Raw genomic sequence first — 15543 nt, 5'->3', positions numbered from 1 at the left:
AATTCAGCCTTCCAGTTAGGGCCAGGTCAAAGGCCTTAAAACCTCATCCAAGACTCTCTTGGAGTCAGTCCTGGCGCCTTTGGCGCCAGGCTCATAACCATCATGAAGACCAACATTAGAATGGGACTATTTACTTGGGACAATTTAACATAGGGGGAATGGGGGGTTCAGCCAACATGGATGCACACACATAGCTCAGTTACAAGGAACTGAGCTATGCGGTCTAGTCTTTTGGGTGTGGCAGGCCTGGGACTATTTTACCTGGACTACTTTACCTGAGACTATTTAAACCGCACCCAAACAGCAGAACATGCTTTGCGTTATTCTGCTGTGGGTAGCGTAACGCTCACTGTGTCCAGTTCTTTGCAGGTCCTTGGTTTCAGGTAAGCTGGCATCAGAGAGAAAGAACACTACGAAACTTTCCTGGAACAGTATCCTGTCTTCAATCCATCGCTGACTTCAGTTCCACTCACCTGAAGGTACGAACTCCATCATCCGGCACTGCATGCATCCTGGAATAGGTAACCTGGAAAGAGGAGAAAGAAAGACAGCATTAGTAAGCGTCTACTCACGTTTCCTCCCGAATGAAGAAAGCCAAACAATTCTTACCTGGGTAGTCATCTCCTGGTCAGTATCATTGCTGGAACATTAAGGATCTCGGCGAGGAACATCGGAACCTGCAAGGAAAGAAAAGACACAGGTTAGCAATATAAAAGCCGAAATAGCGCTGCACATTGCACATTACTCACCGGACAGCATCGCGCACACCGCGCTTTCGCCTACCGGCCCATGCTCATCTTCAAACTGCATGACAACACCAAAATACCTTTCCATACCTAAAAGGAAAGAAGCAAGACATTATTATTTGAACTAAGAGGAACAGAAGAACTGCATATAAAGACTGTAAAGCAGGAAACCTACAGAGTCGCTGTAGGCCTGGATTCCCACAGGGGGGCTTGTACCAGTGAAGTAACTTGGTCGCTGCTCGCCCCCACATCTACGCACCCCTGCCACGAGGAGCAGGACGGAGAATCGACCTTTTTACAATATTAAGACCCTTTAACCAGAGGCCTTACCAAGGGTCCGGGAGAGGGTGTGAGAGTGCAAATCATCCAACCAGGGCTGGGTGGCGTCCCCGTGGATACCAGGTGAGCGTAACAGTGACCGAGGAGTCCTGATGACGATGACTCCAACCCTTAAGAAGACCTGCATTTTGACCCATCCTACGACGAGCTGAGACCTTCCTGGGATGCAAACCTCTAATACCTTGGGACCTCGAGGCTGAGTGCTGTGCAACATCTTCCCGTGAACGAATCTCACAAACTTCGGTGGACTTCCGCTGGATCACCAGCAGCAAGATGTCACTCCTGGAAGTCCCCTCACCAGAGTGCGGGACCGAGCCAACTAGGCAAATCGATCAGACAACCGTTCTTTATCTGGTGCCTTGAAAAGGGCGCCAAATCCACATAGCCGCGAGAAGCACAAAATAATACTCTGCTAGGAGCCTTTCCTCTCGACTGCTGATGGAATTGCCCATCCAGTGTCCTTTCTTTCGTCACCATGACCAAAAATCCAGAGCCCAATTCCTTTGCTGCTGCATCGTTAAGGCGTCCTCTGCAAGCTCTTCCTCGCTGCTGAGGTACTGTGACTTGAGATAATACTAACCTAAAGTGTTTGTGTTGCTGCTGTGTGGCTAGGGTGACGATTCGTGTAGTTGAGAGTTTACCCATACTGTTTGCCCAGGCCTAACGCTAGAACACCCCTAGGGAGCCTTCTATGAAGTCCCTGAACACTTCTACCAACTATAAAGTCTGTTACTTATGTGTGTGAGAAACCATAGGGTGTTTCACCATCTAGTCCCGGGGATCTCTTTCCCAGGTGGGTTGGACCAGTGCGGGAGGATCACCTGGGTGAGGCGTCCTCAGGGAGTGGGGGTGAGATGCCCAATGGTGAGACGCGGTATACCTCCCTTTTCAACACCTTTACCCCATGTAACGCTCACCTGGTTCCCACGGGGGCGCTGGTCTAGTCTGGATTGCTGTGGCCTCTTCTAGCGTGATGCGCAGGACCCGGAACACCGATTGGACAGGACCTCCAACTCGTGCTTGCCTGGCCCGTAGGAATATCCTTCTGCAGATGAGAAAGGGGATTAACAGTCTGCAGAATAGTGTGCTAGCTCCCCCCTTTCCACCTTCGTTCCTCTCTAACTTCCTCCAAACCCCGGTTTAAGCTCACCTTATGGTTTGGAAGGATGAACTCTCCATCCTGCTTCTGGTGCAGGGGCGCGTGTTCGTCCAGTTACTTGACTGGTTTTCAGAATGGCGCTGGCAAAATCCACTTGACTTTCCTGAGCGATGCGCCGTAAGTATGAAAGCTCAAAGTTCAAGTGAGGCCCCCTTTATGTTGTCTTTCTAACCTGTGATCTGTCCTTTATTTCAGGTGCAGAATGAAGGCGATGCGTCGAGGGGTTAAACTGCCGAGGTGAGTAGTGATGAGGGCGATCCCTCTAAATGTCCTTATCATTCCCCAGAAATGTCTCTTGTCCTTTCCCCATAGAGGCCGGGGTACGGTACCTGCCAACGGGGCGGCGCCGACCCGAAATGTGGAAGAAAAGCTGGTAAGTATTATGGCTGTTAATCAGGCTTTCCTTATGTGTTCCTTCTGCTCACCTTTTGTTTCTTCCTCTCTCCCCTAGGTGCAGAGATGTGGCGTCCGATGCTGACAGCCGCGATGGAGCCGGGAGATGTCTCGAGGACAGGTGAGTGAAGCATGGCGCTGCAGCGAGCAACGCAATGCTTTTAAATGGAAGTCTTTCTTCAGGGATGCTGGCGAGAAGATGAGAAGATTCCGGATGCAGGTAAGAAGTTTGAAATAGTCCTTGGTTTTCACCTTTCTCTTCTCTTCCTTCCTTGCAGGTCTTCCAGGTTCGAGGCGGGCGTGGCTGGAGTCCAGGAGCAGGAGCAGACACAGTGAGCGTTAAGCTGCAGGAAGCAGAACAAAGCGAAGCATGAGCTGCTGTCTGGGCGTGGCTTAAATAGCCTCCAAAGAAGTCCCAGGTATGTATCCTTCCCCAACTAGGTATGTATCCTTCCCTGGCCACACCCGAGTGAAAAAATAGTCCCTATGAAAAAATAGTCCCTTTCAGGTCTCAGGGAGGCCTGAAGCGTGCAGCATGGTCTGCATCAGGTAAGTGCACAAAACACCTCCCTTTATGAGCCTGGCGCCTATGGCGCCAGGACTGATGTCCAACATGAGCCAGGCGCCAGGACTGAGTCCAAAGAGCCCCTATAAGGGGCAGCTGGGCTTTTACCCGAGGGCATGATGCCTGCTTCCGGGGGTGTTGGGCCTGGCACTCCGGGGGTAGGCATCATGACACCCCATTCTATTTTTATGATTATTCTGATTTTCCAACCCCCCCTTCCTGCACCAACACTGAGCTGAGGAAGAGGAGGTCTGAGCAAAGAAAGGCTAATACTCAAACATTACACCTGGCATGTCCCGTTAATACGGCCAGGCAGAGTCAGGCAATTGACCACAGTTGCATACACCCGATACCTATTGATTTTCCCGACATGGATAAAAGGTGGAGCATTGGGACACACTGTGGGAAAGGCAAGGCACGAGAAGCAGTTCTCCCAGGGCAGCAGCAAAGCAGGTGGAGCAGGACGGCAGGCCGAGAAGCAGAATCAAGGAGTGGAGAGACCGTGGGCATCCTGGCGAACAATCATTACCTCAAAAGAATCTTGAAGGCTGCACAAGTGACCCCCGACAAAAGAGAACCGTAAATCCGGCATTGTGTGTGAAAGATAACAGCAGCCCATCCTGATGAGAGACCGAGTTGGGGAGGTGAAGCAGCAGCTATTGTATCAACCTTGGCTCCTAGATCAAAGACGCGAGCACAGAAACCCGCACAGCCGGTGAGTTAAAGCCGTCAAAAGCTGGTCTGTTAGGAAGATAAAATTTACAAGCGGCAACAGTGTATCACAAGAATGAAGGTTGCGCGTATACTGAAGACGCGACTGAAAGTAAAATGTGATTAAGTCGCCCAAGTATGCTGAACTGTGAATCGAACAAATGAGACGTGGAGAAAGAACAGTGGACCGGCATAGTGAAGGTGCCCAACCAAAGGTCTTTGTTTAAATGTGCATAGTGTTTAAATGTGCATAGTGGTGCAAGCGGAAAAGTGAAAGTCTGAGAAACACATAAATGACAAACGTATCTGACATCAGTGGGAAAATGAATATGAAAAGTGAACTGTATTTGAAGTGGTCATGCTGAGGTATTCATAAAACCCCTTGCACATTCGAAAGTTTCGATGAGAAAATCGAACTGTGAGCTATTGTGATTTGGAAGGTGCGAGCCCGTCATTGGGAGACCTATAGCGAACTATGAGAAAGTGTGATCGGAAGGTCCGAGCCCGACTGAGGGAGATCTGTATGAACTATAAAGGCTGAGGTTTGTGAACTGAGTCCTGGAGGAAAGGAACTTTTGTTTTGTTGAATGAACGCAAGGTATCCTGCGAATAAGAAACTTTGTGCGAACAAAAGACTTTGTGCGACCAAGAGACTTTTTTTCATGGGAGGGCCTGGTGACCTTATCTTGTGTTAAAAACGTGGGGAAGGGAATTTTGCTTAGTTACCTTGACATATTGTTTTGAACACTGCTTTTTCCTTTACATATACATCTTTACCTATACACATTTATTGTAGTAGAGTAAGGGCACGCAATAGCTGTTTTTAGTATAGGCCATTTTGTTTTGAATGACAAATTCTTTTTTTTTTTTTTTTTTTTACTTTGTTGTTCGCGAGCACTCCCATCTTTAGCTATAGGGCAAGCTAGATGTTTTTCAAACCGCCACCCCATTTTCAAGTTAGAATAAAGGTTTTTGAACTTGCCAATCTTGTCTATTTGTGATACCATGCCTCCCTTAGATTTGTTAGCTGAGAAATCCTCTGGAACTCTGACTTTCTTACAGTTTGTGCCTCATCTTGACCTGCCTACTCTTGGCCACTAGACCACCAGTGTCCCCTTCTGCCTCTGAGCCCATTAATGCCCTCGATTAGGGAAGGACTCCTAAAGTATAAGGCATATGTAAAGAAAATCTAAAGTGTTGCAAAGTACTTACTTGCTATGTGTTGGTGCTGTAACTGTATATTCCTGAAATAGAATAAGTTACAAGGTTATTACTTACTTGTGAATTGCTTACTGGCAATCTGAAAAGAATTAGTTATTTACTTTGAATTGTGTTCCACTATTCTGTGTTGGTGTAACTGTACATTCCTGAAACTTGAGTAAGTAACCTAGTTCACTACCAATATGGTCTGCTTAGTCTAATGTGGTTTCACTCAGCTTTAATTGCATACTGCTATTCCTTTGTATGGACGGGGGAGTGGTGGTGCCTTCCCTTGAGAGATGTACACATTAACATTATAATGTACATTTATCGACCGCACAGTCTATCCGGGTGCTTTACTTGCAAATAAAATGTTTACTTGGCATGTATGTCCTACCTATTAAGTTTCAGATCGGTTCCTCCATTTTCTTGACTTTTAGCATTTGCAAGTAGCTTGTGGACCTTGATTGTATCATAAGCTTTAGCTAGTTAGTCACAAGTTAGTCAAATCTCTGACTACCTGCTTGTGATGTATTCTAACCTTATACTGTATGTTGCAGATGATTAATTGAGACTCATTGACATCTTTAAAATGTATTGAAAAATGAAACGCACTTTGCATCTCTGTTTTGTTACATGATATGATTGCTGGTGACCTCAATGGTAAGTGAGGCTGATTAATTAATGGCCCAAGCTTTCTCTCATTTTTGAACAATCCCAAAATATAATATTTTTAGATAGCGTTTTGTGAATACATTGGCATTTTGAATATATTTGCTTCAAATTCGAATACTACCTTTAGTGCTTATTTGTGTTTTGTGATTATTTTCACTGTCCTTACAATGACTATTCTGATTGGTGTTTTTAGCTTTATCAATCACACGTGAACTGAACCATTTTACAGAAAGGCTTGAACGTGACGGAACATTGCACAGGTGTACAAAAGAGCCCAACAGGTAATTTGAATTGTATTTGACATTTCTTTTCCAGCTTATAAAATTAGCAAGTAACTTCATTACAAAAAAAGTTGTAAAACTGCACACCAATGTTGTCTCTGGCATTTTCAATTTTGGATTATTCTGTTAAATGATGTGCAATCTACATTAGTGCCAATAGTGAGTATTTCATTACCGGCAGATAGATAACATACCAGAATCTCTACTTAATATCTGTTTTTATATAGCAGAATTTTTCATTGATATATTTTATTTGTATCGCGCTCGTACACAGGTGTTTCAGAGCGCGACTAGGCAAGGGAGGGGAACATGGGAGAACAACAAAAACGATCTTACTAGGCCCAGTGACATTGAGAATGTGCAAGTGCATGGGAAAGGGTAAAGGGGGAAACGTGCATGGAAGGGGGTGAGTGGAAAGTGCAGAGGAGAGCAGATAAATAATATAAAATAAAAAGAAAATGGAGGCAATAAACAGTGGTAGTGCAGCCAAGCAAGTGGCAAGTGCTGTGTTTAAGGCAGCAGACTGAGTAAGTCTGATAAGTGCAGAAAAAGGAGAAAATGGGGTGGGGGCTGTATGGGTACAGATACAGTCCCCAGTGCAAGGGGTGGCCAGGAGGCAGTACAGGAGGGTGGCAGGGTGAGCAGGTACCTGGGCCCAGGGGACAGAGGGTGGCCAGGTGCACAGTGCCAAGAGAGAGCAGATCAGCAGGGGAGAGGGGGAGCGAAGGCAGAAGCCAAGAGGAAGGTCTTGAGGTGCTTCCGGAACCGGAGATGGTTCTCCTCAAGTTTTAGAGTGGCAGGGAGGCAGTTCCAGAGGGAGGCCCCAGCCGAAGATAGAGATCTACCCCCAGCTCGTTTCTTTGAAAAACGATTGACCCGGAGGGAGTTAGAGGAGCGAAGAGCTCGAGAGGGGAGGTATTTGCGGAGGGATAGCTGAAGGTATTTTGGACTTGGACCAAGGCCCCAGAAAGCCTTGTGGACAATGCAGAGGGCTTTGAATTTAATCCTTGCAGCCACTGGGAGCCAATGAAGAGATTTCAGAGCTGGAGAGATACGATCACAGGGCTTGAGGCCAAAGACAAGTCTCGCAGTGCTGTTCTGAATAAGTTACAGAGGTCGAAGAGTAGAGGCAGGTAGATTTAGAAAGAGGCTGTTACAGTAGTCCAACTTGGAGAGAACCAGAGCTTGGGAGAAAGTGAGCTTCTGAGGGAAGGAGAGAAAAGGCAGAGTACCTCTGAGGAGGTGCAGTAGGAAGTTTGACTTTTTAGAGACCTCAGAGATTTGGGCGGAGAAGGAAAGTGTGTAATCAAAGATGCCCCCGAGGTTCTTTGCCTCGCAGGTAGGGGTGGGAGAGGGCCAAGGGAGGCCGGCCAGAGAGTAAGGCAAAAGGATGGAGATGGTGTGCCCATGAGGAGGATCTCGGTCTTGCTGGCATTCAGACAAAGATCATTGGCGGCACACCAATCTTGAATGGCAGTCAGGCAGTCAGAGATGGGAGAGGAGGTGGCCAAGGGCAGCCGGAGAATGAGTCGAGTGTCATCAGCATAGCACTGGAAATTTGAGCAGAAAATGGCAATACAGTGGGCGAGAGTTGCCAGGTATTGGTTGAAGAGCCAGGGTGAGAGGTTAGACCCCTGGGGAACCCCACAGGTAGAGAGGAAGATAGATGATAGGAAGGACCCCAGTTGGACCTGGGAGGGTCGATCAGAGAGGAAAGCGGCCAGCCAGGCCATAGCCTGTTCAGTGATACCCAGGTTATCACAGAGACGGTTGAGCAGGATGGTGTGGTTGACCGTGTCGAAGGCAGAAGAGAGATCAAGAAGGATGAGGACAGAGGGAATGTTAGAGTCCAGTTTGGAGAGCAGATCTTCACGGATGTTCAGGAGAGCAGTTTCCTTGCTTCTGGCCGCTCTGAAGCCAGACTGGTGGTCATGGAGATAGCCAACGGAATCTGAATGAAGGTTAAGCTGAGAGATTGCCAGCTTTTCAAGGAGTTTGCCCAGAAAGGGGGTAATGGAAATTGGGCGATAGTTAGACGGACAGGAAGGCTCACCTGTGGGTTTCTTGAGAAGAGGATGCACAAGGGAGTGCTTCAGAGGGGAGGGGAAGGATCCGGAGGCAAAGGAGTGGTTGCAAAAATCGGCCAGGGCCGGAGCGAGGGTGTCCATGTGGTCCTTGATGGTTTTAGAGGAGCAGGGATGAACCTGTTTTGATGAGGCTTTCATAGATCGGATTTGTCTAGTAACCTTGTCATGGGAGAAAATAGGAAAGGAAGCGAAGGATGGTGGGGGGTGGTTAATGGGGGGTTTTACAAGCACAGACTGAGAGATAATAGGGGGGTCAGGGGAGGAGAGGGTGGACAGGATGTCCTGGGTTTTAGATAAAGTGCGAGGCAAGGGCATTGCAGAGAGCCTGGGAGGCAAGAGGAGGGGTGGAGACTGCTGCAGGGTTGGCAAGCTCCTTGCAGATCTTAGAGTTCTGCAGAGTTGTTAGATGCCGCAGAGACGCTGGCTTGAATGTGGGCTCTTTTTAGTGCGGACAGAGAGTCGGTATTGCCTTTGGAGGAGACGACAGGCCAGTTTGTCAGAGGATGAGCAGGAAGCCCTCCATTTCCTCTCAGCCGCCCTACAGTTACGTTGAAGTGTAGCTAGGTCAGAGTCATACCAGGAATTGCACTTGGCTTTGGACTTCAAGCGGATCCTCATGACAAGGGCAAGAGGATCAAGAGTGTCAGAGATAGAAGAGTAGAGAAGGGACAGGGTTGTGTCGGGATGTGAGTCAGTCGGAGGAGGGGGAGGAGGAGGGGGAGGAGGAGGAGGGGGAGGAGGAGGAGGAGGAGGAGGGGGAGGAGGAGGAGGAGGAGGAGGGGGAGGAGGAGGAAGAGGAGGAGGAGGGGGAGGAGGAGAGAAGGTGGCAGCGAAAACCTCAGCAGACACACGCTTTATAGGTCGGATATCCGAAAAAGTAAGTGGCAATGTTGGGGTGGGGTTGGCTTGGGGGGAAGAGAGTGAGAGATGGCATGAGAGAAGGCAGTGGACACTCCAGGAGAGAGGAGTGGTCAGAGGGATAGAGAGGGGGAGGCCAGGGGAGGTGTGTGACCTGCAGAGTGCGTCGGGCCGGAGGGGAGGATAGAGAGGGAGAGGGAATCACAGAGGTTGCCGAAAGAGCAGGGATGAGGGACACGGAGAATCGAGGTGGATGTTGAGGTCACCAAGGAGGAGGAGTTGAGTGGTTGAGGCCAGGAGGGAGGAGGAGAGGTCAGCCCACTCAGAGAGAAAAGAGGTGATATTACCACGGGGTCGGTAGAGAGTAGCAACAGTAAGAGAGTGACCAGGAGAGATTGAGAGCCTGCAGACAAGGCTTTGAAAAGAGGAGTAAAGCTGAGTGGGAATGATAGTGGCAGGAATCCATCCAGGAAAGATCAGGGCTACGCCCCCTCCAGGTCGAGAGGATGTTAATAGAAAACATTTGAATGTAGAATAGCATTCACACCACACCACATTTACATAGAACTATTATTCAGCAGTAGTTTAAAATTGCTTTAAACATAGTATTGTTGAACATGTTTGTTATTATTAATGCAACACAGAAATATGTAATAGAAATCATTTGTTATAGCTGCAAAGCAACAATACAGAATAGAAATCACACATTTAAAAAAAATGTTTTTTTTTTTGGGATGTTATTATCTTCTTTTTGGTTTATAGAAACCCTTTACAAAAATGAAATCAAAAGTACAGTAAAAAAAATTACAAAAGTACAAATTGCAATATATAAAACAGTAACGGACAATCATACACACTTACACATTATTACGCTTAAGTTCCAAATAGCAGATAAAACTCGAGTTACTAATAACAGATAAAACAACTTAGTGATACATTCTTGATAGTATTATCAACACCAAGACAGAACGTATCAAATACAATTAAGTTTTTGATAATTTCCTTACAGCAATTATACATATCATAGACATATTCATACTAAGTACTCTCAAGAATTCATTAATACGTATTTTTAAAACCATGGAGTTGCCATGAAGCACTTCATACCACAGAATAACTCTGTTCACATTGGAGATGTCATTTACAAAAACTGAAAAATATTCTATTCTGTGTTTCAAAAGATTCGGACAAATCAATAGCAGGTGCAATAAAGATTCATTCACCCCGTTTACCTTACATTGCCTACAGAATTTTCTTTCCACGATATTTCTGTTTCTTATGTTGTGAATTTCAAAAGTGTTTAGAACGTTAAATCGGAATCTCATGGTAAGGTTTCTAAAGACTCTGGATGGATATTTTTCTATATATTTCTCGGGAACCGGTTTCCATTTCCAAAAGGAGACTACTCGTGAGTACAGATGAGAGTTTAAGATCAGCACGTTATTTTCCAGCCAATCTGAAGCTTTTAACAATTCTTTGACCTTATCCGGATTCTTTATAAGAGTCTTCATTGATAGCCCTAGATCACATAACATTTTGGCAAAACCTTATGCCACACTTGAGCTTCAATTATTTTCAAATATGGTACCAATTCCTCTGGGCAGAACTCAAGGCCATAGGACAAACGTGGAATTGATTTTTTTTTTACTTTACACCACCACAAGACAGGGAAAAGGAATCTTGTTTTATGGATTTTGAACCCGTATAAAATATCAGATTTTTTTGGATTAATCAACAATTTTCTGTCTTTAATGAAATCTTCAAATGCAGCTATCGCTCTTTGCAGGTCAACATTTAAAATTGTTATTCAATAACAATCACCTCTTGAAGGGGAAATCCTTCACCACCCCCGCAAACGAAGCCACTCTCACGACGGGCGCATCTCTCACGGGATGGGGAGCTCACCTCCTCCAGCAGACAGCGCACTGCTTTTGGTACCCAGCAGTAGCATCCAGCCACATATACCTGTTTGAGCTGTTTGTGCTGTTAAAGGCTCTAAAGGCCATTCAGACTTGTTTTCAGGGAATACCAGTACTGGTCCTCACGGACAGCACCACGGCCATGTACTACCTGAACAAACAAGGGGGCACTCCATCTCCAGGGCTATCCAAACTGTCCCAGAACATTTGGAAGTAGGCTCTCAAATACAAGATATTCCTACTATCTCAACATGTTCCAGGGGAACTCGGGCGTGCTCAGCAGAGACTTCCCACTAACCTTAAAGTATGAATGGCAACTGCAGAAAGACATAGTCTCCAACATTTTTGCAGAATGGGGCTTCCCAGAGAATGACTTGGTCGCAACTCTGGAGTGCACGCAATGCCCAGATTACGCCTCCAGGTACCCTCAAAACCAATCCAAGGGGGAACGGTCTCTGGATAACATGGTTAGGGAGATTTGTGTATGCTTTTCTACCCCGACTCCTCTACTCAACAAGATTGTGCACAAGATGCACCAGGAACCAGTCACCATGATATTGGTGGCCCCGATGTGGGCCCACCAATCTCTCATGGAGTTGTCTCTCTCTCCTCCGTTGAAACTACCTTGCCCAAACAACAGTCTGTCGCAGGACAAGGGAAAAACTCTCCATCCATGCCCACAAACTTTCAACTTAGCGGCCTGGCTCCTGAGGTCATAGAATTCGGGCACCTCCGATATACTTAAAGATGCTAGAAGGCCTAAAACCAGACATTGCTACTCCAATAAATGGAAACACTTTGTCATCTGGTGCAATTCCTAGAGCATCAATCCCAGTAACTGCCCTCCTACTCATATTATACTATACCTAACTCACATACTAGACTCGGGTCTAGTTTTTAATTTCATGAAGTTCCAGTTGGCTGCACTTTCAGCCTTTACCACGTCCCAGCAAAAGGTGTTGTGGTGGAATTTCCCAGTAACTAAAGCTTTCATGGAAGGGGTTGAAATAATTCATCACCCTTTTTCTAACCTGGCTCCTGGATGGGACCTAAATGTGGTTTTAACCAGAGCACAAAGCAAGCCTCAAAGCGCTCCCAAGACCTTCCTAGTAGCAGTCACTTTAATAAGGAGGTTAAGTGAACTACAGGCCCTTTAAATTCTAGACCCTTTTGTCACAGAGGTATAAGGTGGTTCAGCGCACTTACCCACGATTTGCGCCCAAATAAATTTCTAAGTTCCATGTGAACCAATCTATAGAACTACTCATATTCTTCCAGAACCCCACTAACATGGCAGAAAGAAGCCTACACACACTGGATGTGCGCAGGGCAGTCGTGTACTATATGGAAAGAACTAAACCACTAAGGAAAACAAACCCGTTTTTCATTTCATTGGCGGCTGGTAGAGAAGGGGACCCCGTATCTAAATCGGCCATCTCAAGGTGGATTGTCAATTGCATCACACTCTGCTACACTCTTGCCAAGAGAGATCTACCCTTCAAGCCTAGAGCACACTACTCTGGGCACTGGGGCTTCCATAGCATTAATTGCAAATGTTCCTCGAGTCCATTTGCAAAGCGGCAACCTGGAGTTCTGTACACTATTGCCTAGACACTCACTCTAGGAATGATTCTAAAGTGGGACAAGCAGTACTAAGACATCTTTTCACTACTGGTCCTTCTCACTTCCCACCACCAACTCTGGGTACTGCTCGCTAGTCTATACATAGCATGTGATTCTGAGCAGATTCACAAGCATCAGAAGACATGCATTACTTATTGTAATAGCATTTCTGATGATTGTATCTACTTAGATTCACATGCGCCCACCCTTCCTCCCCGCTCGGATGGAAGGAACATAGTAGTAAGATGTCTACTTCTCTTTCTGTACTCACTCAGAATAGTCGTAAGTCTCCCTCGCGGCAGAAAAAAAAATACAATCATAGGGACCTCCTTGCGTGAGTGATTTTGGGTACACCACACGTCACATTAGGGATAGTGTTACAGGCACACCCACCTCGACGTCCCCTTTCAATCCTCGAAAGACAAGATGCAGTACTCTGCGGTTACCACAAGACGTCGGACTATATGCACAGCATGTGAATCTAAGCAGATACAATCATTAGAAATGCCGGTAAGTAATGCATGTCATTTTCTTCAGGCCACTCACCCTGAGTCCCTAACTGTAGCGTGGCTCATTAAAAGGCCCATAAGATGCAGTCTCAAGCTGTCAGGACCTCACATTTTGTATCTCACATTGGCAAGGTTCCTTGGAGAATAGGGTGTTTCAAATGCTATTCCAAGAAAGTTAGAAAGGGAGGTTGTTGAAGTATTTAATGAATCCTGTTTAGCGAGTAACACATTTCCTTTTTCTTTTTTTTTGTTTGTTCATATTTCCTTAACTCACTTTCATGTAGAAAGATGAAACACTCCCAAGCCAAGATGGTGGAACACTTTCTCAGCAGTGATTGGTTTATTCTACTGCAGGCAGCATTGTGTAGTCATTTATAATGTTCCTGACAATTCCAAACTGCCTTTCATTAAAGTTTTTCATCTGGTTAGGTCATATAATTTTTAGCTCCAGTAAATTTAAGTATTAGTTACAATTTACAAGTATAGAATCTTTTGTTGTTGTTAAATCAAATTTTTAAAGCAAAGAGTCAAGAAAGAAGTTCAAGAAATCTAACGTTGAAGATTTCCACCAGAACATGTTTGCTGGGCAACTGAAGCTTTTAAAGAAGAACTGAACTAAGCTAAGTGTATTTTTGTTTAAAAGGAAGAAAACTCTAAGACTTTAAATCTGAAGACGATTGTAGACTTCTTTTATGCAGTGTACATTTATGAAAAGAAAAGACTATTCGTTAAATATAATAGAAAAATAAGTTAAGCTTCTTTTTGATGTTTAAAGGGTTTATTAACATTAACTAGGCGCGCGGATCAATTTCGCCGAGTTACTAATTCTAATTCTTGTTTTCTAACCCTCTAATTATCGTTCAATGTTTAAGTTTGTAGCGTATAGCGTCAATCGTATTTTTTGAAGCGCGGTTAGAACAAAGGACCTTACGACGTAGCGTTAGCATCGCGGCCATCTTGGATTTATTTTTGAATGCGTCGCGTAGTGTTACGGACAGCATTTCTTCAAAGACATTCGTCGGAAGATAACGCTTCGGATAACAAAGCGTGTCAGTTGCGATTTTCGAGTGAGCGTGATCAAATGTAAATAATTATTCAAGAGAAATATAGCGTTGAGGAAGTTCTCAACTAAGAATTCCTGCAGTATATGAAATTCCAGTGAACATAAAAGACACATCAGATGTAGAAGGTATTTGACATACATTAATATCTATTTAGTGTAATAAAATAAACAGAAGCAAGATACGCATTAGCTTTAGGAATAACTACATTGTTGGATATCATTTATTTTTTTGTTAAAATCACAGTTTAGAAAAGAAAGAAGATATACACAGAAGAGAAGTTCGTACAGAGCCTTTCAAGTAGCAACAGCATTCTCTTTGAAGCAGCCTAAGAGCAAATCTAGCTTAGGCAACAGGTAATTAGAAAAATATTAAATTGAGAGAGAGATAGTCAGAAAGAAAGTTTATATTTATTTAAGGTTGTATTTTCCTTTTAGGAACTCAACTGATTTAGAAGCCATCCAGAGAAGACGGTCTGAAGTACCTGCAGTGGGAGTTCTTGTCTTTTGTTATTTTCTCCATTCCCCTTTCCCCTTGGGTTTGCCTGGCCAATAGTTAAATAGAATAAGGATTGTTGAGCAGGCAGGCTTAGGGGGTTTGGTGGGCCAGCTTCATTCCTGCAGGATCCTACTGCTTCAGTAACCTTTGACAGAATGAAATGCCAACGTTTTTGATCCTGCCTGAGTGAAGATGGACGCCGAATCTGGGTTGAGTTTAGTAGCCTTGGAAAAGATTCTGTTAGAATTAAAGTCAAAATTAAGGGAGACTAGAAAGGAGACATTGTCCTTGGGAGTTAAGATGGAGGAGTTGAATAGCCAAGTAAAAAAAGGAGATTCCGCTAAAACATCAGGTTTGAGTTTTGGTTTTGAAAGAGAACCACCTACTTTGTATCCAGAAGAAGAAGCTATTAGTGAAGCCAGAGAAGTTACCGAAAAGGGTAGAGGAATAAATATTTTTCCGGGAGGAACAGTGGTTTCCACTCCATTAGCACCCCCAGAAAGATTTGGAGGAGATTTTAGAAAATTCAAATCATTCATTATGCAATGTGAATTACACTATATGTGCAGACCAGAGGCATTTCCCACAGAAACCTCCAGAGTAGCATTTCTAATCTCTTATCTCACTGGAGAAGCCGCAGCTTGGTCAGTGCCTTATGTAGAGCGAAGGGCTGAAGAATTACATAGTTGGTTGGATTTTAAGATGGTCTTTGGAAAGATGTTTGATCGAAGGACACATTCTCAAAGTGTTGATGGTGAACTTTTAGAGTTACGTCAGGGAAATCGTGAGCTAATTTCTTATATCACACAGTTCAGAGCATTAGTATTAGAAAGTGGGTGGCCTGAAGAAAAAAGAGCTTTCATTTTTTATAGAGGTCTGCGTGATGAGTTGAAAGATGCTTTATCAAATATTGTAGAGA

At 44.9% G+C, this 15543-nt stretch overlaps 1 protein-coding gene across 1 annotated transcript in view; it reads left to right on the top strand.

The window, feature by feature from the left end:
- DSN1 (DSN1 component of MIS12 kinetochore complex) overlaps nucleotides 1-15543 on the top strand; it is a 261194-nt gene that overhangs the window by 132335 nt on the left and 113316 nt on the right. Inside the window, exon 5 of the mRNA XM_069604016.1 lies at nucleotides 5982-6069. Within this exon, the coding sequence (XP_069460117.1) occupies nucleotides 5982-6069 (88 nt within the window). The remainder of the gene's footprint in view (nucleotides 1-5981; nucleotides 6070-15543) is intronic.

Source organism: Ambystoma mexicanum, chromosome 3q (assembly GCF_040938575.1).
Source record: "Ambystoma mexicanum isolate Mex_15411 chromosome 3q, UKY_AmexF1_1, whole genome shotgun sequence".
NCBI classification, from domain to species: domain Eukaryota; kingdom Metazoa; phylum Chordata; class Amphibia; order Caudata; family Ambystomatidae; genus Ambystoma; species Ambystoma mexicanum.
The sequence above is the reverse complement of the archived record's forward strand: the minus strand, read 5'-3'. Positions and strand labels throughout refer to the sequence as shown.